This window comes from Hyaena hyaena, unplaced genomic scaffold (genome assembly GCF_003009895.1).
Source record: "Hyaena hyaena isolate Hyena2069 unplaced genomic scaffold, ASM300989v1 scaffold_112, whole genome shotgun sequence".
In the NCBI taxonomy this organism is placed as follows: Eukaryota; Metazoa; Chordata; class Mammalia; order Carnivora; family Hyaenidae; genus Hyaena; species Hyaena hyaena.
In genome coordinates, this window is record NW_024080744.1 from 2,756,626 (window position 1) to 2,783,647 (window position 27,022).

A 27,022-nucleotide genomic window follows, 5' to 3' on the forward strand; every position below is an offset into this window, starting at 1 on the left:
GCAAGGCCTGTTGGCCTCATCTTAGGAACACTTGCTGAAACCGTAATTTGCCACGTCTACTTCATTTCCACTCCCACCACTGGACTCCAAGCCAACGTCTCTCACCAGGGTGTAGGACACGTTCCTCTCACTGGTCTCTCTGCTTTTATTTTTGCCACAGAAGGCATTTGCCACACCGCCCTCGTTTGAGAGAGTTTCTAAAAACACAAGCATCATGTCCGTGCCCTGCTCAGAGCTGCCCTGTGACACCCGGAATAAAGTCCAGGTGCAGGGATAAGGCCCGGCAGCCTTCTGGCTGTAGCCCTTACTCTCTTCATCCTTCTTCTCCTGCTCTGCTCACGGGCAGATCTCCGGAGCGCCGCGAACGGTTCAAGGTGCAATGTCTTGTCTCCCTTTTCACTAATCAAAAGGATAAAAAAGCCGCTCAGTGTTCAAATGTGACTCAGCTTGGAAAGCATCTTGGGACGTGGCAGCGGAGTTACCAGACTCCCGTTTGCAGGCCTACCTGGGAGACCCGAGGCCAGTATTCATGCCGTTACTGCCCGGCGCCATTTATGTGTTTTGATGATTCCTTCCTCCTTGCTGTAATTCAGTCTGCACAGAACACCCTTTTGTAGTGTATGAACTCTAGCACACAGAGTTTTCTAATTCTTTCTTCAGAAGTAAATGTTTTTGTACCTAGAGATGACCGAAGCCTGAAAATACTATGACGTCCTCAGGCCTTGTGGTATTTCACTGGCCTCTGTGTCTACCTCGGCTCAAAGTAGAAGCTGCTTAATGATTTTGGTTAATGAAATCACATTTTTATTTTATTTGGTTTTTTTTAGCGTATGTTTTTGAGAGAGACAGAGACTGTGACGGTCGGGGGGGAGGGGCAGAGAGAGGGAGACACAGAATCTGAAGCAGGCTCCAGGCTCGTTTGCAAGACCACGCTCCGCACTGAAGGTCCTGCTAATGTTTTTGGAGGCTGTCACCATGCTGTCCCTCTGAGGCAACACCTTTTCATCTTAACATGGACCTTTTGGAGACACAAGGCTGACTTCAGTGATGGACATCACAGGCACTGTCTGGTAGGCCCTTGGGGGTGACATTTTGAGGGAGGCAGCCCTTGAGCCACCTCTCAAATTCTACCTTTATAAAGAGCTGCCCGCTGTGCCTCTACATTTGTGCCGGGAGTGTGGATGGCGAGGCTCACCTTGTGTGTGTTTACAGCATTCTTAATACTTTGCAGCTGTGCAGAGGACATTCTAAACATTTCCGTATATGCAAAAGAACCACCGCAGTCATGAGAAAGCTCCTCCGTCCCCACAGGCCGCCGCCTCCTGAGTTTTGTACCGCCGGTTTCTGGATTTAGTTAGTATGAGTTCTTGGCAAGATACGCCGCTCTACTCTGGCTCTCTAAATAAGAGACACTGTTAATTTTCATTATCCAAAGTCATGTTAAGTTTGAAACTTTGGTTTGTCATTTTACAGAGGCAGCAGGAAAAGGATGATTCTTTTCCTAAAATGAAAAGCCATCCTCATTATGACTGAAGATGTAAAAGAAATATATTACCAACTAAAAAATGAACACGAACAATGGTAAACACAGAGGTGGACAGAAGCGACTTAACAGCTTTGCTTATTTAACAGCTTTATTGAGATACAATCCACATGCCATGTAATTCGTTTATTTATAAAGTACACAATTCACTGGAATTTGCTATAGTCACAGAATTGTGCAACCATGACCACAATTTTAGATCCTTCTAATCATGATAAAAAGAAACCCAGTTGCAGTCACTTCCCAGGCCTTTCTTCCCCATATTCCCAGACGACCACTAATCTGCCCTCTCTTTCTGTTGTAGATAATTTGCCCATTCTGGACATTTCATATAAATGAACTCCTGCTATGTGCAATCCTTTGTGTGCTGCTGCTTTCATCTTGCATAACCTTTTCAAGGTTCATCGTGTGACAGCATGTATCAGTCTATTATGCCTTTTTTACTGGCAAGTGATACTCCATTACATGGATATATTACATTTTGTTTATTATCTGTCAGTTGACGGGCATGTGGGTCGTTGCTGCTATTTGGCTATTATGAATAATACTACTGTGAACACTTGTGTGCAAATCTTTGCGTGCATGTATATTTTCATTTTTCTTGGATATCTATCTAGGGGTGAAATGGGAGCAGCTTTATTTTGAACGATTGTTTCCTAAATAAAGTACCTCTGCTTCTCTCACTATAATTTCTTCTACCTCCGAACAGATCAGCATAGCTAAATAAAGTTTGCTTCTTTTGATATGCCTACCAGCATACGATTCCTATTATAAAAATCGGGTTTCCTGACTTGAGTTTTTGTGTATGGCTATATCAGTTATAGTGAATGCCTATCAGTAATCAGAATATTGGTGCATTGATTTTCAGAACCTATGGTAAATAAATTTAACTACATTTGTTAGAGACTATTAGCATATTTTAGAGGTTTAAAAATGTAATAGCTAGTTTTAAGCACGAAAGGGTAAGCATCAGCCCAATTTCCAACTTTTTCTATCGGTTTAGTATTTTAATAGTCTCTGAAGAATTACAGCAGTCACCAGGGTTTAAATAAGGAAACCAGTAGCTTAAGAACAGAAGTGTTAACATAGAGTTTACTGATTTGCTAATTTAATCTGTGACACTTAAAACCTACAGCAGGGTGGAATGCTGCTTTATATTCTCCTATTGTTGGTGACTGTTCTCATATAGATGTTCATTAGGGGACCTCTGGGGGTGGGTTAGATGCCCCTTTGTCCTACTTGATCGTTGAGGGCAACTAGCAAATGTTTGGTAGGCGTATTATATTTCTATGTCTATTTTTCCCCTCCTTTTAATAAAAGCTTGCAGAGTATTAGTTGCGAATGAGTGTTCTTATTGCCTCTTCTTCAGGAAGTAGATCTCCTTAAATGTAAACCGAAAACTTGTTTCTCCTACCAGTTCAGGATAACCTGTGAACGGGCTTGCCCTGGAAGATGGAAGGTTAAAGTACCTCAGCCGTGTCTGTAGTTCACTTGACTTTGCCTGTTCATTTTGATCAGCATTCAGCATGTCATTTTATCCAGAGTGAGCCCCCCCCCCCCCCACTTTTGCTTCTTCTTTTTGAAAGCCTTTGTTTCCCCTAGACAGAATACACAGCCAGAGATTTCCTGGAGCATTCTTTTGAGTACACATTTCCAGACAGCACGTTAAACATGTTAAAACTTTCCTCGTTCAGATGGTGCTCGTCATCTGCGTGCCTTTTACATCAAATGTGCTTTTCCTCCTAATCCAGTGACCTTTTCTGTTCTGGTTGATGTCTTCTAAATAACTTTTCCTTGATGGCTCCCTTCTTGCATTCGGTAGTTCAAATCCTCTCACCACACAGGTTTACTCTTTAAATATCCTGATAGCCACCGTGTCAGGAAGACACAGAAAGCATTTTACAATCAGTACAGTGTAGACAAACGTATAAACCGTTCTTGGGAAGTTTGCCTGGGGAAAAAGAAAGATATTCAAATGAGAATGGGACTGGAAGTTAAAATAGAGGCTGCAGCTATTATTGTCGAGCAACATTATATAACCGCTCTTTATATGACAGCATCCTATTTAGAGGCTGGGGCTCGGGTCAAAGATAGAGAGGTAGGTTGGTCAGATGTTGCGTTTGGGAAACTCAGTGTGGGGCAGCTTGCACCCTGGGCAGACTCTTCGGCATTGAGGTGTAGAAGTGCACAAGTTGTGCACAGATGTTGAAAGAAAATGGTTATCGCCGACTGCCATCCACGTTCTCTCTACCATTCACACCTAAAAAGGCCTCCGGTGTCAAGATACCGCGGTCATCTTTTCTTGTAGATTTGGGGTAGAAAGGAGGAAGAGAAAGGGTAGGATTTACGATTGAGTTTAAGGAGTGACTCAGTAATAGATTTGTTCATTTTAATAAGTATTTGTCCAGTGTCTTCTGTCCCAGCCGGGCCCTAGGTGCTGGTAGATGCTGGCCGACGCCAAGAGGAATGAGACACTGTTCTGGCCCTGAAGGAAGGAACGATAGAGTTTGGGGAGCAAAACGTGGTTTACCAAAATAAAAAGGCTGTGTTTACACATGTGTAGAGCCACAGGAGAAGTGCTTGGATTGCAGAATACATCCGTGCCCTGGGAGCGCAGGGGCAGGGGGGCGGGGGGGCGGCAGTGGAATAGGCGGGCAGGAAGACAGACCCGGCTAGGAAAAATGTCTGTGGGAAGGCTGAGCCTGAACAGACGGCTCACTGGAAGTGAGGTCTGGGACTGTTACTCAGCTTTGTGTATCAGATCATCGGTTTCTGGTTTATGAAGTGAGGCTACTCTGTAGGGATAGTAGATTCAGCTGAGAGCTGATGTTAGTGGCGCTCCAGACAAACCATACCCGCACCTTCTACCATCTCTTTTCTGGAACCTTTGCTATTCTGTGTTCTCATTAGTGAATCTTTTTGTCTTCTGACGCATCCACTGTGGCTGTGCACCCCCTGATGTCTGTCCTTCGGAATTACCCCATAGAGATGCAGAGCGGGGGCACCCCCTCCGCCAGTGCCACCTCCCAGCGGCACAGGCAACCACCCCTGCTTCTTGAGGGCCTGCTCTCAACTGTAAGAAAAGGTGTGAGTTGATCCAGGTCTGTGGTCTGATTTGACAAACCTCTCTGCCTCGGGTTTGCCAATTCCGCTCACTACAAAGACTTCTGAAAAGTCATAGCCTGTGCATAATCTCTGTCTCATAAAGGAAAATGTTGATGCCATATTATCAGAGGGTGTTGTTATATGTGGCACCCACGGTAATTATAGCATACGACATGTAATTATGACAGCTCTGAGCTGTCTGGGTTGAGAGACACTTCAGAATTTAATTAGCCAAAGGCAATAATAATAAGAGACAAAACGTAGGCCGTATCCTTCAAATGGTCGAAATTGAGCCATCTTCAAAAAGGGGAGGATTAAGAGAAAATTCACTGGAGAGGCAAAGTTGCATTGCAAAACAACGGCAGTTTTAAACTCCATGGTGGTTTTAACATTAGGATTGTTTTCAACTTACTCCAATGTTTGACTGTCTGGCTGCACTGTAAACTCCAGGAGAGCAGGGACTGTGTCTCTCTTTCACACTGTGCCTGGCATCTGAGGGAGCACTTGGTAAATCCTTCAGAATGGGTTGAGAATGAATGAAATGAGCAAATTTAATTCACCCAAACCAGGGCTTGACAACAGGTTCCTTGTTGCGTTTGTCATACAGGCCTTCTCCTCCCCCACCTTCCTTCTTTGCGATTGATATAATTATTAAAAAAAAAAATAATTAGGTGCCGGTACTTAAAAATGGGAAGACGTACATAAAATTCTGGATCTTTCTGCGTATCTGGAAATCCCAGAAGATCTGATGACGCTGGGCTGGTCTTCCCACTTAGCAGCAACGGATTGGACAAAAATGGCGGCTGTCGCGTCAGATAGGGACTGTCCTCCGCGCTTGGTTTCTTGTCCACTGCGCTTGGTTTCTGCACTTGTCTGGGTGCTATGGCCCTCTGAGTTTGGAATCTGGGAATTGTTAACCTTTTTTACCCTGGAAATTGCCTCCTGTGGTCACGCAGCTCGTGTTTTAAATAGAGCAAAAATGTTGGATTTTTCAGGCACACTCATTTTTGTATCATACTTACGAAGTGATTTTAAGCCTCTTCGTTTTCTACTTATGACTTGTGAAATGAACTGCTGTGGGCTCTGGTTCATCTGGTTTTGTGGGAGGGTTTCAATTATATGCCTTACACGTCAGGATCCACGTATTGTTTTTTTTTTGCCTCTGCTTTTCGGTGAGCAGAACTTGAGCCCCCGATCAGTGCCACACTGAACGCTCACCAAAAGCATAGGAAGGGACAGAAGGAACAACCAGGCGCCTTGGTTTTTACTGTTTTTACTGTTTACAGACTAGTTAGGGACATTAAACACAGATGCAAGCTTTCAGCGTTCCAAGGGCAGAGATGCAAATACTTGTGTTTATGATCTTGCTTTACAGTCTCTAAGAAGTAAGGCTTCCTTAAATACTTACTGAAATAGAATTTTTTCAAAGCAGACTTCTCCTGGTATTACCTGGATGAGGCATTTCATACCATTCTGTATTAACTTTCTCTCTGGATAAGATTAAATATGATAGTTTTCCAACCTCTAATGTCTATTTTCTTTGGAAAATGTGTATTTGTCATGTTAAATGTGATGTGACAGCCATTGCTGTATCACACAGGGCAGTAAAAATAATATATATACACACACAGAGGAAGCTAAGATCCCATGTGTTAAGACATATGTTTGTATATAACCGTTTTCATATTGGCAGACTTTTCTTTTTTTTGTTCAAATGATTGATTTTAAAAGTAAGGTTATATAGAAATGATATATACAAGACAGTAGTGGACAAGCTGCATGAAATTAGTAACATGAATCTTTAAGTTCCAGATGCCTGTGCAAAAAATAAACAGCCTACCGAGGAGCCAGTGGCTGAAGCAACACAGTATTGTATCTAGGTAATTCTGGGTTTAGCTACCTTCAGACTACATTTATTTCCCCATTTAAATTGGGGTTGGCCAGGACTAGGTGCCTCTTAGTAATTTTCCAGCCAGCTCTACGTTTAGAATAAACTGAAGCTGAACCATAGTGGGCCTCCAGAAAAAACAGAGTTCATGTGCCATTTTCGTGTTCATTCCTACATCGGTGTTGCTTCTCTGCCCTGGGCCTTTTTCCTTAGTAGGCGGCCATCAGATCAGATCATTGCTGGAAGGGAATGTGTTTTATGGGTAGCAGGTGTGTTTGGCCTGATTATTAATTAGAATAATTTGACCCCGCCTCTCCTGGATCCGCTCTTTATTGCCCACTCCTTGCTCCTTGCGGGTAGAGTAGGTGTGCGTTTGGGTAAAATGGACAGCCTCCATTTAGAAAATTACTTTGCTAAGGGTTTCTGCTTGGCAAATAATTGGGCAGTTAAATGGAGACAGCACAGAGCTGGAGAAGACTGGTCTAGCTTTTGGGGGCAGGTTGACTAGAAAGTGTACATATCAGTAAAGCTGTCATCAGGGTTCCATTTCTATTATTTTCAAGACCTGGAAATTAAGCCATGTGAGCCAAACTTTAGATTTGGAGAGTAATGGACTTGTGCTTATTCCCTAGTTATGTTACATGACTTAATTTTTAAGAGGTATCATTAAAATGTTCCTGTGTTTTCTGAGTAGTTAGAAAAATTCAGCAGTGACTGAAGTGTATAACTGCTTCAGATAGAAATTTTCTTTGGTCTTTGTATTGGAATACTGAGTTCTAGCTCATGGGAGAAACCATAACACACTGAAGCATGTGTTTGGTTAGTGATGTTTTGGGTCACTGAAGCAGCCAGAGTCTTGTACCTCGTACATCTTTCCTGATTTCCCCACTTTAATTTTTGTTTTGCGTTGCCAGAATGGTCTATATGAGACCCATCTTTCTTCTCATTACCTTGCAAAAAGTCCATATGAAAAGCATCATTTTAGAATGACTGTTTTATTTATAACTTATTTGGTGACTTTAGTCATGACTGAAAAGAAAAGTAATATAAAATATGAATATACTAGGAATTACAAAGGAATGCCATCCATATTTTTCTTTTGGGGGTTGTGATGGGAAGTCAGACCTTAGGCTTCTATATACCCTGTCTGTGAATAATACCTGTTTTAAAGACCCAACGGATCCATTGAGGGTGGTGTTGAGTGATGGGGGACATTATCCTTTAATAGATGGGGGTTCACATCCAATTGACTTCTCAGGAGTCTCCATTTTCTCTTGTTTGTTTATTTACTTGTTTGAGAGAGAGAGAGAGAGAGCACGAGCTAGGGATGGGGAGAAGGAGAGAGAATCTTAAGTAGTCTCTACGTTCAGTGTGGAATCTGACTTAGGGCTCCATCCACAACCCTGGGATCATGACCTGAGCCAAAACCAAGAGTTGGACGCTCAACTGACTGAGCCACCCAGGCGCCTCCATGTTCTCATTTGTAAAGTGGCTTCCTCAGGGTCAGGCACTGAAGAGTTTCCTCATTTTTTTTTTTTTTTTTTTTTTTTTTTATTGACTGCCTTTGCACATCATTGCTTCTTCAAGCTGCCTTGGGACTTTGAAGTGCCTCTCTTTAGGAGAGAGTGCTCCTCAGGAACACTGCACCAGCTATGTGCTCCACCTTTGGACCGAAGCAGAGGCTCCTTCAGTAACAATTACTCCCAACACCAAGGGACAAGTATTAGGATAAAAGATTCTGTAAGTTGGCCTCTTCCAGCGATTTCAGTGCCTTAATGTGAAAGATTCACTAAAGGTCAGATATTCGACATTGAAAGAATTCCGAGTATCTGAGTTTTTGGCATTTACTTCAAACTTAAATGTTACTTTGTGAGCTTGCTGATCACCAGAAGGCTTGTGGTCTCCATGTTTAGTCCTTTAGTCCAGTGGTTCTTAGTGGGCAGTAAGCTGAGTTGTTGCAAAGAATGGCTTTTGATATTTTGATTTCTTTGTTCCCTCTGTGGTGGAGGGAGGGAGTGATAACGGGCTTCCGAGGTGCTGGGAATGGTGCTGGGTGCTTATAGACATCATTTCATCCAGAAATCATACACCCTGTAAGGTGCTGATCATTTTTACAGACAGAACCAGTGACAAGGAAAGTTAAGTACCTGCAGCCGGATTTGAATCCATTTAGAACCTACCTTTCAAAAAGGTTGGAGTTGCTCAGGTTAGGCATATCTCATTGTCTTGTTCAGGTAAACAGTTGGGAGAGACCTGGGACCGAGTTCGGCCCCTTGTCCATGATAAAGTTCATTGGGAAGAGTATTCCTCTTACCTTATACAATATCTTTTAAGATCTTCACATTAGCTCTGGAAGGTGGCATTGATTCTGGATCTGGAGTTTCTGAACCTTGCAGGCCACGTGGTAGTGGTGGTGTCTGAGGCCCGGAGGTACGAGTTGTGTTTGGAGGAGGAATTGGGAGTGAAGTCATCTGAGGCCCAGGTCACCAGGGCCCCTCCTCCCTCTCTTTCCTTAGGGGGATGGTTCTTTCTCTGAGATTTGCAGCAGGGGTGTGGTTCCCTCTGGGGCCCGCAGCTGTGGGGAGAGACTGTGGTGACCAAAGAAGGGAAGCAGGGGTTCCTTGTCCCTGGGAGGCTTGCCATGGGAGCATGGAGATGACCTTTTTGTCTGCCTTCTTCTCCTCCCAAGCCCCGCCTTTCATTTTCATTCAAAAATTACATCACCCCAGAGGCACAGTTTTTGTGTCTGAAGAACTCTAACAACTTATTGCAAGACTTGAATCTATTAGATTGTTTGTTTTCCATTCTGAATTTATGATTGTTCCCCTTAACTAACGTCAAAACTGCAAGAAGAAAACACCCTAAGTTTATTCTTCAAAGAGAAAGAAAATGGCCACTCTGCTCCGTGAACATTCCTTAGATCTCTCACCTCTGCTAATTCTCGTTCTCGGAGGGAATACAGAATTAAGTGTCCTGCAGTATTTGTACCACAAGCCGTGATACCGCACCCATTTGCTAGTCAGTTCCTCAGTTTCTTTGTTTCAGATTGATGAAGGGCTGCTTGGACTATGTCTTTCCTCAAGATGTTAATTATATGTTTCAAAATCATGTGTTCTGTTAAAAATCACTTACGCATAGCCTTGGAAAGAGAACTGGAGGCAGGGAGTTGCTTCAGGGGTGCAGAATATTGTTTTGGAGGCCTTGGGAAATAAATCTTAAGAGTTAGTTCATTTACCACCAAGACATATTTAGTCAGTGTATATAAACAAAAGAAGTCACAGTGCGCCTGGACATTATTTGTCCCAGATGGAGTTTAAACTTGGCTCATTATACTGCACTGATGTCATTGGTGCATGAACTGGCCCCGAATTAGAGCCGTGCATTGAATCTGCTGTGTACTCGTATGTGCTGAGAGCGGCGAGGAGGAGGGGAGGGGCTGGCTGGAAAATCTTGGTCACATTTTTCCTCCGTTGTCCGCAGAGACTAGTGTCAGTCCTGAATTTGGACTCGGTGCAGAATGAGGGAAGGATTGGAATAAGCTGTTCATTTGTACAGATCAGTATGTGTCTGCACTCAGGGATATCATCATTCCAACCAAGAGTGCAAATGCTCTGAGCTTTCCAACAGTTGCTTACAAAACTCTGATAACTAAGATCTAGAAAGGAAAATCTTAAAGCATTACATTTTTGAAGAGTGTTTTCAGTCTGTTTGTCTGAAACCTTAAATCTGGACAGTTTCTTTAAACTTTTTAATGGTCTTAAGTGTCCAGCTGTATTATTCTGTTTTCCTGGAATGTATGGTGGATAACCTCTCAGGCTACTTGCTTAAGTGTTTAAAAAGGCAAATGCCTGATGCTCCTTGGAGAATGTGGCCAAGTTTAATTCTGTGTGTTTGAGAAGGCAGCTTATGGGTCAGAAAAGGGTCTTCTGGAGTTCTGAACAGTTACTAGGAAATTTCCACGTACGGTGGTGTTATTTTATTATTTTTTATTGCTGATTTTCATTATGATAATCTTAATTAGATGTATTTCCAAGTAATTCAACCCATTTTGTAGATGTAAAGGGCTTAGATTTTCGAACTTCTGTGAATGGATTCCAAAGTCACCATTATTGCCTGAGACCACGGAAGCCGAACAGACACCGGAATGCAGATGAGTTGGGAGGTGAACTTTTAAGGAAAGCCAGAGAGTTTCTCAAACAAAATCTGGGCAAAGGTGAGAATTGGTTAGTTTTAGATTTTTTTTTTTTTTTGAGAAGATGAAATGCAGATTCAGTAAAAAAAAAAAAAAATACATTCTTTAGAAGCCACATTTTTTTTTTTCTTAAAGGTTTGTCACTGGTAGAAAGTTGAAGATAAAGAAGCATTACTAGTTATTTATTGAGCACATACAATGTGTAAGCCTTGTACCAGGGGTGTATTAGGGTTGCTCTTTTCCTTAATTGCAAATAATATGAGGTATTCTCTCTCTCTCCCCCTCCCCCTCCCTCTCCCTCCCCCTCTCTCTCCCTCCCCCTCCCTCTCCCTCTCCCTCTCTTGTGTATGAGTGAGGAACTACAGGGCTAGAAATGTTAAGTGCCTTGTGTAGCGGGACTCAAGTGCCATCTATCTGATTTGCTCTTCTCATTGGCAGCTTGGTTATCTTGGTTGATTTTTACACTACTAGGTCAAAAAAGAGCTGGAATTAAAAGAAGGTGAGCAGAGAGTGACTTAACTACTCAATATTTACACGCTAGCCTGTTATTTAGAAGACAGCTGTGGCCTGAGTTCCATCCAGTTTTACCTCAACATACAGTATGGCAGGAAGAGACACTTAAACATGTAGAAGAAATATGTGCCATTGTGTAATTACTTTTTTTAATCTTAAAATTGTTTACGATTGGTTTTTGTAATTTAAAGATGGCATTGTAGGTGATATGGTTTTATCTAAAATTCTGAGTCCTTAACTTATTCTTCACATCTTTTTGTGTATGTACAATATGACGAGAGGCAAACTTTAACTTCAAGATTTAAAAAACGAATGGACTGGTTTGAAATGGAAATATTTAGGAATCAGAAAGTAGATGTTTTGGGGAGATGATTCACTCGGGGCCCTTGACAATGAGTCATGGTTCTCCTTTGACACCTAATTCTATCTGTTTCCCAGGATTTTACCAGTCCTACTAGTCATCCTTTTCTTATGGTGCACAAACCACCTTATCTGTTATGCCTGCTTGATGAGGTGACTGGAAATAAAGGGAAGGAATGCCAGGATGGCAGTTGAACACTCTGGGGCTTAGCTTTTTAGAGTAAAAGCCAAGAACCAACGAGAAGAAATAAAGGACAGAACAAGTTGGGGAGGAGGAGGCACAAGACGGGTGGACTGTGGATGCCCATCAATGAGAGCGGGGTCGATGTGGAAGTGGCAGAATCACGGAGAACGAACTAGAGTGACAGGAAGTAGGAAAAATGGAAGTAGTTCTGGCTTGCAGAACCATAGAGCTTATTATAATACCTCTGTCATCTTAGAGAGTTCAGTGTTGGTAAAGAGGTGGGGCAGAAAGTGTCTGCAGCAGACCTCGTGACCTGGCTAGCCATATTTAAAGGTTAAACCAGCATTTGTTTTTGAAAACTTAAACTTTGAACAGCTTAATCCCTGAATGATGTCCCAGGTGGATGTTTCATTAACCTCTTTACTGGTCTCCATGTGCCCAGTGTCTTCCGTATCAGTTTGAGGTCCTCACTGCTATCAGAGTAATCTAGTAACGTTGCTTTCCCATGGGGGAGTTCTACTGCTCACAGGAGAAAGTCCAGACTTTTAAGTGGGGCGAACAAAGACTTTCCCTAGGTGGCCCTGCTCTGCAGTCTCACCTTTACCCCTCTGTTCTCTGCATATGCCATTATGGCCACGTCGGAATTCTGAACACATCCTGCCATCCAGGCCTCATGCGTTTGCTTGTGTGTGATTGTTCATTTGCTTATCCACTTGCAATCTCTCGCTTCTGCTTTAAATGTCACTCCCAACTTAGCATTCCCTGATTTCTCCATGCTTCCTTCAGCTTTCATATTCATAGCTCTTTGTAGCACATAGTCTGATTTTATTACCGTTCATTATATTTTCTACCCTTGCACCAACACACAAACGAGTAGGATGTCATCTTTCTTGTCTTGGAATCATCAGTGCTTTATAACATGCCTGGCACATGGTAACTACCCAGCAAATAATGCTTTTGAAAAATCAGGGCTTACATAATAATAGCATTGGGCATCGATGTTAAATAAGTGTGATCAATGGAAAGTCAAGGGCTGAATAAGTGATAACATGCTGTGTAGTGGTGGGGAAGGGAAGCCCCCTCTGTTCCGTAAAATCCTTCCAAATCCCTAAAATAAGACCTCTTTGAATTCATTTCTGGTTTTATCTTAGTGGGCATAAGATACCAGGCCATAGGAGTGCTAGTTTTAAACAATTGAAGACGCATAGTAATTTAGAAGAGTTAACTCTAGAATATCAGGCACTGATTTCCTGTCACTTATAAGGATGAGGATATTCCCCTTGGGTACATTATTTCTTGATTACATCTTCATGGGGGAAGGACAGTGTTCAATGAATGACATGACCAATATTGAAATAGGCTTAAAAATATTAGAATCTTGGGAATATAGGCAGTTAAATCTGTTTCTTCACTGAACTGGCCTTGAGATTCTTCTTTTTTTTTTAATGTTTGTTGATATTTGACAGAGAGAGAGAGAGACGGACAGACAGAATGCAAGCGGGGGAGGGGCAGAGAACGAGGGAGACACAGCATTCGAAGCAGGCCCCAGGCTCTGAGCTGTCAGCACAAGGCCCGACATGGTGCCGAAACTCAAAAACTGCGGGATCATGACCTGAGCTGAAGCCGGACACTCAACCATCTGAGCCACCCAGGTGCCCCTGGCCTTGAGATTCCGATGGTAGAGTTGTTTGTTTAGGTTCAATGCATAGCCTACCAGACATGCATGACATGAATTAACACGTCAGTGTGGATCACATCGCTCTTTCTGAGCATGAGGAAGCTAGATCTTAATGGCGGGGGACATTTTAGATTCCGTGTGCAAAGCACTTTCATGGTAGGACTGGTGGGTGAAAAGCGGTCTGAACTGCCCATTCTCTATCGGTGTAGTCAGAGCCCAGCTTGTGGGTAATGGGGTGTGTGGCTGGAATTGAGGGGTAGGAGGGGTTGTATCTCACCTGATGGACATTTTTGACAAGCATTAACCCTGAAGTAGTGATGACAAGAACCAAATTTGATCTCCATGGACCTAATTTTCAACTAAAGGAAGAAGCATTCTACTTTTTGGCACTGAAAAACAGTGTGAAAAATTTATTTATTAAAATGAAAGAAAATTATTTAAGTAAACATTATGGTGCTTCAAATGCTCAAAGATATTTGGGGGCTGTTACTTTCAGCCAGGGAAAAACTATACTTAAGCTTGCATAGAATTTTGGTCTTTTATATTCTTGGTTTTTATCTTGAAAGTCCTGTAGTTGAAACCTTAGACTCTGGCATTTGTGGCTCTCTTAAAAGAGGCTTTTAACCTAGTTTTGGCCATCTATATTACATTTTGCATTTTTTCCATTTAAGTTAAGGCTATATTTTTATTCTTAGCAAACAGCAGCTCTTTTTGTAATAGAATCTCTTTATTCAAGGCAGTATACAATTAAAGAGAGTAGAAATGTATGACTTCTTACAAGCTGCCATTGTATTCTCTTTATAGCCCTTAACACTATCTATAAAGGTTTTATTTTTTGCTTAAACACAACCCACCCCCCACCCTTCCTCATCCCACGTAAGTTCTGTTTGTCAGCCTGAGGTGGGCACAACTTTGTATTGTCTAAGGCTCTGTTCCCAGTGCCTGGAGGAATGCCCAACCCATTCTGGCCACTCATTGATACTTGTTAAATTAACAGAGATACAGTAGTAATTCTTCTGAGGACGCTTGTTTTATGAAATGGACTTACTAAACTCTTTTGAATGTGCGTAGTTTCAGCAGGCACTGGCATAATTTCAGTGTATAAACATGTCTCCTCGATTTGATTTCTCTTCCCTTGGTTACCTGTTAATCCATTCCTGTCTTTTTTTGTTAATCACAGATGACTGGGAAACCTAGAAACTGGGTTCCAGTCTTCCCAGGAGTCATCTTATTTTTCTTATGCCTTCTATTGGCCCATGTGAAGTGGCATCTAGTGATCGTGATAGTCAGTCATTAGCTCCTTGGTTCACCTTAGGATTCTAGGGGAATTCAAAGACTTGACAAGGACTTTACGAGAATAAATCTTGCTAAGTATAAAAACAACTGTTTGTTGAGAGTTAAGGTTTTCTAACTGCCATATTGGGAATTATGGGCCCTGGCTCAGGGAGTGGGCTTAGATTTCCTAGAAGAGATCTTGTCCTCAGATCATGTCTTGGAGACACGCCTTTGACCCAGTTAAGTGAGTTCTCTCCTTCTAGCTATTCATTAAAGTATAAAGTATCTTCATGAAGAATTGACTTTGTGAAGCCCACAGCTATTAGAGCGGGGAAAGCATGTGTCAGAAGAGAAGAGAGTCCATTTTGGTCAGATGGGGCTGGATTCCAGTGCTTACTCTGTCATTTTGTAGTTTTGTGACTTTAGACAAGTTATTTACTTTCCTTAAGCCTCAGTTTCCCCACCTATATAGTTTTGTTAGTAATACCTATCTGGCAGACCACAGGGGTTTAATCGTTGTAGGAAAAAAGCTGTTAAAAAGAGTTGCTACAGTAGCCTGCATCATGCTGAATTAATTTTAGAGCTATGTAATCATCGATGAGGATGACAACTTTTGAACCTGCCATTCTGTGAAGAAATCAAACCATTGAAAATTTTGGAGCACTGAAATATTCTTGCTCCTTGCTTTAAACTGAACAAGTCTGGGATGCCTGGCTGGCTTAGTCCATAGAGCTTCTGACTCTTGATCTCCTGAGGTTGTAAGTTCAAGCCCCACACTGGGTATTAAAATGTAGAAAAGAAAAAAAAAATTTCCCGAACGAGTTCTAAAGCTCAGGAAGAAACAAATCAAGACTGTTTGTCCTATCAGTGTTACAGACCAGGCTCCAGCTTCACATCCCGTGCATGTCCCTGTGCCTTGACCCAGTGTGTAAGTACTTTTGGAGACTTCCTGGTCTTGTATGTGTTTTTCCTGCCAGCTTTGCTTTCAGGCTCTAGGTTGGACAGGTGAGCAGATGAGGCAATCAATACTTCTGTAGCCTCTTCGAGTACATTTCTATTTTACCTGTCACATTTTAATCCTGGGACATTTTCTTTGTGTATATCATTCCCACAAAGATAATTATTGGTTATTTGCAGCTCATCTTTTCCCTTTTCCTGATTCGGAGTCAAAAGAGGGGACTCGGAAAACAAATGATGCCTGGGTGGAGCTTTGCCAGGACTTCTCTGGAGTTTAGGAATCTGGAGGGAGGGAGGAAGAGAGGGGGAGAGAGAGAGAGAGAGAGAGAATCTAGAAAAAAGTGCTGCTTTTCCTCTCATGTAGCCAGAAGTCCTTTTCTCTTTTCTTTTTTTTTAATGTTTTCTTTTTTATTTTTGAGAGAAAGACAGTGTGAGCAGGGGAGGTTCACAGAGAGAGGGAGACACAGAATCTGAAACAGCAGAAGTCATTTTTTCAAAGTTATTAGATATTCATGGATAGAATCATTCCTCACATGGAGCTCTTCTGCAGCTTTTAGGTTGTATCATCCCCCCCCCCCCAAAGATATCTGTTGAATAATCATAAATGCTGGCTCCAAGTTTCAAGTGTTCATTTACACATAAAACTGTTAAGAGCAAGTTAAGACCAGCCTCACAGAGTATGGCAAATGAAGAAAGCTCCAGAAATGAAACGAGATCCCCTCTCCTAGCACAGTTTTCATCTTCATGGTCCAGGGATTGGATTTAACTTGTAAGGAAGCTGCAGATGTAATGATCCATCTTTGGTCAGTCCGTACCGTTCTCCCAGAAGGGGCTTTTGTGATGGACACACACGGCGGTCAGCGGGCTGGTCATTTGTTACTTGAGGCCTACGTTGGGAACTTGCCTCCAGCACTAATCTTAGGCATTGGTCTGGTTAATCAGCCACCCACAATTTATTTATTTTTTTTTAATGTTTTTTTTTATTTATTTCTAGGAGAGAGAGAGACAGCGTGAGCCGGGGAGGGTCAGAGAGAGAGGGAGTCACAGACTGAAACAGGCTCCAGGCTCTGAGCTGGCAGTCAGCACAGAGCCCGACGCGGGGCTCGAACCCACGAACCGCGAGATCATGACCTAAGCGAAAGTCGGACGCTTAACCGACTAAGCCACCCAGGCGCCCCCAGCCACCCACAATTTAAACGGCAAAAATAGCTTCCCTTTACCTCATCTACTGGGCAAGAAACCTAGTTCGATTTATACCTTTGAAGGAGAGGTCTGTGAACACCTTTTTCAGCGCTCTTGTCGGGCACAACTCTGTCCCGATGCTGTCTAGCCTTTTACTGAATGATATTAATTCTCCCTCTCGTTTTATTGTTTAAGGTTTTGGAAGAATGGTTACTTAGGTTTCATTAATGTTTGACAAACGTGCCTCTGGTTATTTTGGGCTGCTTGGTTCCCGTAGCCCTAGTGGCTCGGAGACTGATCTGATGAAGCAAGGGTAGCCCGAAGTATGCTCTTGTGATTTGATTAACATGGTTCTGTTTTAACATCTCCGGGGACAAAGAATCTATCAGTGGTTAAAATCTCTCTCTCTCTTTCTCTTACTCTCTCTTTTTGTCTCCCTCTCCCCCCTCTTTTCCCTCCTCTGACAAGACACAGAATGAATGCAGCATGAATTGTTTTAATGCTGACTTCAGAAAAGCAGGAAATGCTTAGTGAGTGGACGAAAAACGATGACGTTTGGGCAGTGGTAGGATGTTTTACGTTATGCATTTCTGAGAACTTGGAATAGTTATGTCTGTCTGCCTTGTGGCTAGAGAGAGAAAGAGGGGGGCAGAGAGAGAGAGAGAGAGAGAGAGAGAGAAAGGGAGGCTGCTATGATAGGAAAGGTTAAGCGCCAGGGAGCCTGCCAGGGTGTGACTCATGCTCCTCAAGGCTGTGGGTGATGCAAGGCAAGGCTGCTGGCGTCTCATTCATGTCTGTTGTCAGGGACAGATCACTGGGCTGGTGTGTGTCAAAACTTTTTTCTCTCTCCTTTATTGACAGTGAAAACAGCAAGGTGGTCAGTTGGCCCCAGGATAATAAAATGCTTTCTTTTATAATAACTCCATGCCAAGATGAATGCAGCTTGGTCCAATAATGACTTTAGCTCTAAGAAAAATTGATATTGGGACACAGGTGATTTGCCTGGTTTCTGAGGTAACTTGGTAGATTTATAATCTGGTTGCCATAGCAACCCAGCAGCGGGGAAAATTACAGGAACTAAACATTTGAAGAGTGGTATTTTAGTAGGGTGCTTAAAAGCTCTTTACCTATCATCTTTCTCCCTGAAGAAGCCGGGTGGGGGTCAGGAATTGGCCTCCGTAAGCAGAGAGAGCCGACGGCATAAATAGCTTTTGGAGGCTGGGTGCCTCAGGGCCATTCCTTGAATTGTGGCCTGGTGTCCATGACCGCTAAGAACTGTTCCACCCTTCATGCATTGTGAAAAGCAGGTAATGTGACGGCATCTGGAACATACCCCAATTCAGAAATCCCTTTTCTTGCCCGGGACTTTCCATAATACTGGTGAATTGTACTTTTGAGAACCAGCCTTTGGGACATGCTATCTGACAGTTTTGAGAGTAGTGGGAAGAGAGTACTTGAATCAGGGATTGTCGGAGAATATCTGGGGCAGAGTCTTGGTGTCCTTTGATTTTTTTTTTTTTTTTTTCCCTCCAACTCATTAATTCTACGGGCATATAGTATAGGTCTTATACTGAGACGTTCCACACAAGAAATGGTTTCTGCTGTATTACAGCGATGCTGGAATCGGTCTAAGGACTTCTAAAAAGACACAGAGAACTTTCTTTGTTGGAGTGTCTTTTTTTTTATTCCATTGTAGTCAAGTTATGGTCTATGTTTATGTGAAAATAAAGTTAAATCAAAACTATTTTCGTGTTAAGAATGACTTTAAAAGCTCCGTTTCAAAAAAGCAATTGAAATGTTTTAATATCTGTATAGAGATCTGAAGGGATTTCCTTTTGAGTTCTTAAAAGGGCACAGTGTGTTTACATTGGTGAGAATTTGAATACTTAAGACTGAAAGATTATTGACACAGTTACTGAACAGGAAAAATAAATTGCCCTGAAACCACCGTTACAATTCAAGATAATGAGAAGCACCAGGGATGAAACTTGGACTGCTTTTCCTTGAAGGATCTTGTTTTCTCCAGTTAATGTAGTTCCTGATTTAAATAATTATAATATCCCAGCAGTGTCTTCTGTGGTGAACTATTAGAAGAAGCAAAATACATGGATATTAAAGGTTTAGGTTTTAAAGATGAAATAGCTTTGATCTCCAACATTTTTACAAAACATAAATTATGGTACATACAGTAAATAATGTTGACTGTCTAGGTTGAACATTATGAAAGCTCAATTTCTAGGTTAAAATAATTGTTTGCGATCGTTTTCCTTTAGTAGAAATAGTATTCAAGCACATATTTATTCTATGCCAGGTACAGTTTTGAGTACTTCTTTCCTGCAAGACCTTGTCCTTCTAGAGCCAGTGTTAAAGAGGGAAGGACAGACCCTAAAATAATAGCTTAATGAATTGGAGTTCTAAATTCTAGGAAGGAATAGAGGTGTGTGTGTGCACGAAAACATATGGTGGGAGACCCAACCTGTCCTGAGAGGCAGAAGCCACTTTTCTTTGCTTTTTTTTTAGATTTTATTTTTAAGTAATCTCTACACCCTGCGTGGGGCTCGAACCCACAACCCCAAGATCGAGAGTAACAATGCTCCACTGACTGAGCCTGCCAGGCACCCCAGCAGATAATACTTCTTAAGCTGACAAGAATGAATAGGCATTAGCTGGTCAGACAAAGCTTAAGATGGGTGGTAGGCAGTGAAGGAGAATGGGAAGCTTATTACTGACAGACGGAACGGTGTGCTTGATAGTTTCATTGCAGGGAGGGACAAGCCTTGCTAGCAGAGCTATAAGATGAATATGACACTGACATCCTTCCAGTTTCCAGAAATGTACGGTAATTATTTGAATAGTGTTAACCTTGCCCATGGTGATTCTCAAGGACAGTTTTTAAGCTTGAATTACATCTTTTAATTTGTATGTGGATATAAATTAGTGATCCTTTTTCTTTTGTTACCTAAAGGAACCAGGTGAGAACTAAAACTGTAAGGCTCTTGGAAGAACATACGTTACCATTGCTGTGCTTTGTCTAGTCTTGGACGTTGTCTACTAATATTAAATATTTATGTTCACTGACATTTAGTTAATAGATTTAAAACTTTGAGAGTTTGAGGCTGATTTGTAAGATCATTCGTTTATTTCATAGTGTGTATTATTATTTCTGGACCTTATACACAGACACTTTATTCTCCAAACATTTTTCTTATAAATTGCTTTCTTTTTTTACACAGTAGAATCCTATAACCCAGGTCAGTAATGGACACTTGGGAACAATATGCAGTAGTGTTAGGCCAGAACCATATTTCTCTGTGCCATTTTCCTTTAGAAGTCTAGTTTCTGGTCTTTTTTCTTCTTTATCTGTTATTTCTAAATTAGTGAAAGAAAAAAAATGACATTTTAGGTACATAACATCATAACCAACACAGGAGAATTCACTTGGCTAAATTCAAAGACATGTACTCTCACCCCTCCCTTAAAATTTGAACCAGCTCTAAGACATATCCTAAGTTTTGTGTTTGTACAGGATTCCGTGCCACATACTTCCTGTCTAGTACATAAATTGAAGTAATAAAACTGTTGAAGAAAAACCCCAGATGCTCTAGTATTAAATTGAATTTAATGTGTTATTTTGGCAGGTCATTCTCGTTCAAGTTAATCCAGGTGAGACTTTTACAATAAGAGCAGAGGATGGAACACTTCAGTGCATTCAAGGTAAGGAAGTTTTTGTAAGCCTTCTAATCAAAGGGGTTTTCTTCTTTATTTATTGTTTTAAGGAAGTCAGGTTTTCTTTGTGTCTGCATGTTCTTTTCCGGAAGTAAAATTTATCTTGGATTTAAAAAAAATCTTTTTTATCTTTCTGTAAGAGACTCTTCTTAATGCCGATACAGCCCTGTGATGTATAAGGGACAAAATTAAATGCCTCTAGTATTTTCTTGGCTTTTAAGTGAATTCATTTAATTTGGGAAAGCTTGCCGTATCTTAATATATTATGGAATTTGGAACATTTTAAGAGTTTGAAAGACTTTAACTTCTCAATTGAGCACACGAACTTGTTCAAAGTAGATAAAAGTTTCAAATACATATTGTGATGCTAACCAGATGATGTTTTTAGAGGTAAAGTCTGTGTTGTCTGTTATTAGTTACCGATTAACAGATTATTCCAAAATTTAGTGGCGTAGAACAACAACATTGAGTATCTCAGGTTTTCGTGGGTCAGGGATTTAGGCACAGCTTCGCTGTGTCCCACGGCCCCAGGCCTCTCGAGAGCCTGAAATCCACGTGTGGGTCAGAGCCCCAGTCACTGTAAGGCGTGTCCAAGGGTCAGTCTGTCTCCAGGCTGGCTCGAGTGGTTTTTGGCAAGATTTAGGGTTTTGTGAGCTCTTGGCAGGAGGCTTCCCTCAGTTCCTTGCTAAGTGGCTTCGGCGTGCGGCAGCTCGCTTCATCGCAGCAGCAGCAGCTGGAGGGCAAGAGGGGAGTCCCGTGTCCAGCCCACTTGGGAAAGGGGATTGCACAGGGTGGGAACACCGGCGAGAGGGAGTCACTGGGGACCGTCTTCAAAAGCTGCTCGCCACCACCTCCTCTCTGCCCCTAGTAATTTATGTCCCTCCATATGCAAAATACCCCCTCTCAAGTTCTCCGGTACAGCATCAGCTCAGAGTCCAGAATCTTGTCCCCTAAATCAGTTCCAGGCGTAGGGTGACACTCCTTGGGTGTAGTTCTGTAAGTACAGCTCCTAGGGCATTTCGTTTAATTTCTAGTTGTGTAATACAGCGCCTCCTCTCTATAGTTCACTTTGGACAGAAATGACTTAGGTACTCTGAACCATATGGAGGTCCGTGTAGGATGCTCAATCCAGATCGGTAGGTAGCTGGAAACTCTGCTGTGCCTGAGGACACTTTTTGTGACCGCTCTTCTTGACAGCGGTTGGGATTATAGGGCAAATGGCAAATTGGCACGTAGTGGAGTTCAGTACTAGGTTATTGATTGGACTAGACTCTGACCAGAGGCCTTATTTTTAATTTCTGGAGTTGCTCACCAATATATAAATGAATGAAGAGAAATGCCCTTTAGTTTTAGTTTCTCATAATGAGCTGCATGGTAAAAGGGGGATTTTTCTGTTGCTTCAATAGCAGAGCATGCTGCTTTGTGGTTTTGCTACCTGTTTTTGTACCTCTAAGAATAAAATTTGGGAAACGAGCTTTTACTTTTGGAAAAATGAGTATATTTTCAAAGATTCAAGCCTACTGAGTTTTAATTGCATTTAATCTGAATTGACTTAACCATTTTATTAATGATGTTTACCAATTGCATTTCTCTGACCATTATGTTCCTGAAATTGATCTTTGGTGTTCTAAACCATTTAAAAACTGAATCTAGGCTTTGGAGATGAATCATACAAAGAAGCTTCAGGTAAAAGAAGAGAGGAAATAAATATTTTAAAATAGTATGATATAGAATCTTCTATCTACTTGCAGTTCCATAATAAACATATTGCCCACCAATAAAACCTCATAATCCACTGTCTTTAAAAAAAATTCACCCTAGAAAAATTAGATAAAATGTCATTTCACCTACATACAATGAACCTGGTATTTTCAGTTCGGTAAGAAAGAATTTGAGCTTCTCGTTGTGGTAATGGAGCCCCATGAATTAATTGGAAGGTAGACTGTGTTCCTCTACAACTTGAGGGTGTGCAGTAGAATCCATAAAAAGCAAATTGCTGAGTAAATCAACATATATGAAATCCACTCTTTCATGCCACCTGCTTTTATTGTTCTGTGTCTAAGGACTGTGCGTGCGTGTATGTGTGTGTGTATGTGTGTGTTCATTTAGCCTCTCCCCCACTTTTTTTTGAGTTTATGTCAGTAACTGGTGGTAATCTGCAGGGAATGTCGCAAGTGTATCACTGTGTTCACAATTGGAGCATTGTATTTATTCATGATGATACTTTGAGATAAGTGACATTAACAGCCCTTCCAGTGATTTCAAAAATGCCTTTGACTAAAGCAGAATTAATTGTGGAGCCATTTATCTTTGGCTTCCCCAGCCTTCCTATCCTTTGTTCTCTTCTGAACCCCCAGCTACTAGGGTTATCTGCATGTGGGACACGGTGGTACCTGGTCCAATTAATTGAAATGACACAGGATAGAATGTGAGAAAAGGGGACAGGAAACCAAGTGGTGGGGTAGGGCTTGGGAAGCCCTGGCGCAACACGATGAACTGCAGGAGCTAGAAGGAACCTAGAATCCGGACCCAGGACTATCATCATTGTGTAATAGGCTGCCCCTGAGCGCGCCCCCCCCCACCCCCCCGCCCCATCCTGTCCCCCAACAAATAAGCCTTCTGATGAGTTCCAGTGTAATTGAATGTTCTCCAGTTGGGTAGAGCGTCTCAACACAGAATGTGGGAATAGGCAATATATTTGTAAATTCCAACACAAATAGTAACATTATTATCCTTTCACTATGATTAACATCCCTGTTGTTGCTAATACTTATTTTAGCTCTTAGGCTATGCTTTGTATTCCCTCATGTAATGGATATGAGAGCATGCATGGGGCTGAGGCTCACAGAGGTTAAATACACAAAATTCAAAAGAGGCAGAGTTGAGTTTTCACCTCTTGTATGTCTGGACTAGAGGCCCTTTATTGCCTTGCTCTGTGGCTCTATATCAGGGAACTGCAGTAGTAGGACTCCGTTCTCTTTGGGCATGTGACAAGAGCAAGGTCGATTTCTATTCTAAAATAACGGGATTCCGGGCAGGATACCAGTTTGAGTTCTCAGATGGCCGGGATGTAGTAGAGGTGGTTTGCAGCAAAAGCGTGTGGTAGAGACTGGGTCTTTGGAATAAGACAGATGTCCTCTTAACAGAACTCAGAGCAGATAGTGTGACATAGAAGTACTAACTTAGAATTCCTGAAATTATTTCTGCCCGAAGTTAGGACTGGGCCAGACTTGGGTTGGGCTGAGTTTCTGGGTGTGGGGCCTCCAGCTGCAGCTGCTGTAAGAGGAGGGGTGCTGCGGGAGAGGCCTGGTAATGCGGGAGGCCGTCCTCTCTTGCTTACCTTTTAAAAACCTAGTAGGGAAAGATCTGAAATGGAAACCTGTTGGAAGGGGGGTTCCTGAAAGAAGCATTTGCGTTTTACTAGGGATTAGAATGAAGAGAATGAAGCTCCAGTTGTGGTCTTTCAACACCAGCCAGCAGGTGGGGAGGTGGTTTTTTGGGGGTGTTGGTTGTGGCCTTTCTGGAAAGTTTGAAGTCATAACTATTGCTTGTACCATGGATGAAACTGGCAGCTTAATAACTTTGCTCTTTCAACACTACTATTTCAGCGGGTTAGGGATTGCTGTTGGGAGTGGAGGGGATTAGGAGTAGGGAGCGGAGCTGGTTTTGGGGCCTTCCTGGAAACTCTGAAATTCCACCATATGACGTCAGCCTTCTTGACTTGGGAGTTGAATTTGTTAGCCCACTGCTTTTCTCTATAGGACATTCACGACATCACTAGAAAGACACCAGAAGCTCATTGTGATGCCACGAAAAGGCAGTTTGGAGAGTCAAAGCAAATCAATATAAAGAATCTGGTTACTCTGGGGGGAAAAAGAAGACTTTGTTTTCATGAGAATGTCCTTGGTGATAATGAAGGAAGAAAAACACAGGAAACATACAATATGCTGTGAAAGCAAATTCATTTCTAATGGAATATTTCTCAATATTTTCTATGAAACATGAATCATAGGGCTTGAAGGGGCCACAAAAGGTCAGAGTGTATTCTCATTTGGAGGCGGCCCTGTACCTATGGCACCCTAGACAAAAGATTTTTCTTTCTTAGGCCAGATGAAAGTATAAAGAGCCAATTGTTAGGGGGAAAAAAGGAATCTTAGCAATCAATATGAAGTCTTGCCTTTGCTTAAATTCAGGAATTAATAGAGGGCAGCTGCGGGTCTCTCCTTTTATTTTCATATCCATGTCTGGGCCGAGGTGCTGGCAATGCAGCCTTCCTTCCTGTCCACACACGCCATCTTTTTATCTGGGCCATTTTTCTGTTCCCTGTAAACTCCTGCAGCCAAAACAAATACTGCACTTCCTTTACGGCTCTGGGTCTGTCTCCTCATGGAGCCCTCCAGGGCCACTCCATTCCATTCTGACTTGTGCATTCCTGGAGGAGCTGGTGGAGGTGGCATTGCCTGGAGCAGTCTGATTACCTGCAGGAACCTTTCTTTAGCTCTTGAATTAGACTGTGAACTCAGTTGTGACACAGTACCCTCAACCTGCCTGCCAGGCGCACAGCCTCTTTTAAGTGATATTTTAAAAATGTTTTTATTATATTTGAGAGAGAGAGAGAGAGAGAGAGAGAGAGCGAGCGAGAACGCGAGAGCACGACAACATGAGTGGGGTGGGGGCAGAGAGAGAGGAAGACAGAGGATCCGAAGCAGGCTCTGCATTGAGAGCAGAAAGCTGGATGTGGGGCTTGAACTCATGAACTGTGAGATCATGACCTGAGCCAAAGTGGGCCACTGCACTGACTGAGCCGCCCTGGGGCCTCTGAGTAATTATTAACTAGATCCTTGCCTGGCGCTGGCGCCCCATTAGGTGTGATCGTTTTTCTTTTAAATTTTATTATTGTGCTGGGAGCTTAAAGAGGTTTGGGTCAGGACTTTTTGTGGTCTCTACAGACTCTGTAGAAGAACTTCCACTTTTCAAAAATGTTGGATAATTGAAGCTAATCAGTTGCCTTTAGAGATACATGTTTAGAATTGAAAGTGCTTTCATGGTGACCCGATATATTACAGCTTCAGTTTTTATTTGTCTCTTAAGACTTGTATACAAATCGTGAGCCTGAAGAAAACAGGTGGATGTCATGGTGATAGGAGAAAAGACAGATAAAAGTAAAATGCATGGGCAGCATCATTAATTTAATAAAGAATACTATTTAGAATCACCTAATTGCTGATGTTTTCTGCCAGAATAACTTAGACACCTTTTACAGATGCGCTTTACTCTGCTCACTTGTGTCGAATGGGTTGGGACCTCGAAATGACAGCAGAATGTGCACTAGGAGGAGACCCCTGCTCTGACATGGCGGTAGCTTGGCTGCCATCGGCATATGGAACTTTCCCTCCTCTACTCATTGTCCGCAAGCCTTCATCAGCTCTGTGTCTCATCCTCCCCCTGCCCCACTGAGTGTGGGAACTGTCTCATTGATGAACACCACGCTCCGCTCAGGGGCTCTGTGAATGACACCATTGAGAGCTGTTCCACATTTCTGAATCTCCTTGATTGTCTCCCCCCCTCCCCCCCCCGGCCCTTGTATGATTCAGCACCCAGACTGCCACAGGGACTTTAATGTTGCTTTTTTTTTTTCTTTTAATTCCCTCATTTGCTGTTTTAAGTGCATTTATTAGACTTGTTTGACACATTAAAACACTGACCTGTCATTCTTGCTAGGAATTTTATGACAGGTCCAAGGGCACTCTCACTGTCTCTTGCTTTGTGTATCGAGAAATGGCATGAGTAGTGTCAGAGCTAGGGTTTACAGGCTGAGGAAGACTATAATTTCACAAGCAAAGCGTCTATATGGTCTAGTTCATTAAAGCAGACTCTGCATATAAATGAGAAATTCTTGTTTTACTAGCTTAGAACCAAGGGAGAAGACCTGTGACAAATGAAGTCAGTTTTCTAAGGTTGATTAAACCCTTGCCTTGGCTTATTACATCTGCAGTCACGTTTTTTATGAAAAATATTTGCGTGGTTCGGGAGTGAAATTAAATTTACGTCAGTGCCTTACCTTCTTCTGAATCTTTGCAAACTTTCATTACATTGAACACGTAATTGTTATTTGACTGTATTTATTTGTAGAATGTATTAGAAGTGGAAATGGTTTTTTTTCTCATTACAAGATTAGGGTTTTGAAAGCTACTTTTCTATGTGAGAAACTGCCTTAAAAATTCATTTCTTTTGCAACAGGGGCATGGGGACATGTGGGAGGGGCGGTTTGTGAGTGATCACCAATCTGCAATGTTACTGTGAAGAGTTAGGCCTCCCTTGAAAATCTTTTAGAATTGCCCAGACTAGCACCAGCGTCCTGCCTGTCTTACTGATTGATCTAAAACAGTATTTGGTGAGGGTTAGTTCACAGTCCTCCA

The 27,022-nt window shown here is 42.2% G+C and overlaps 1 protein-coding gene across 4 annotated transcripts in view; it reads left to right on the forward strand.

Annotated features, from left to right (window-relative positions):
* Nucleotides 1-27,022, forward strand: part of FNDC3B (fibronectin type III domain containing 3B) — a 356,123-nt gene that overhangs the window by 80,006 nt on the left and 249,095 nt on the right. For all 4 annotated transcript variants that reach the window (XM_039236525.1, XM_039236526.1, XM_039236528.1 and 1 more), the window contains exon 3: nt 20,516-20,591. In XM_039236525.1, coding sequence (XP_039092456.1) covers nt 20,516-20,591 — 76 coding nt within the window. The remainder of the gene's footprint in view (nt 1-20,515; nt 20,592-27,022) is intronic.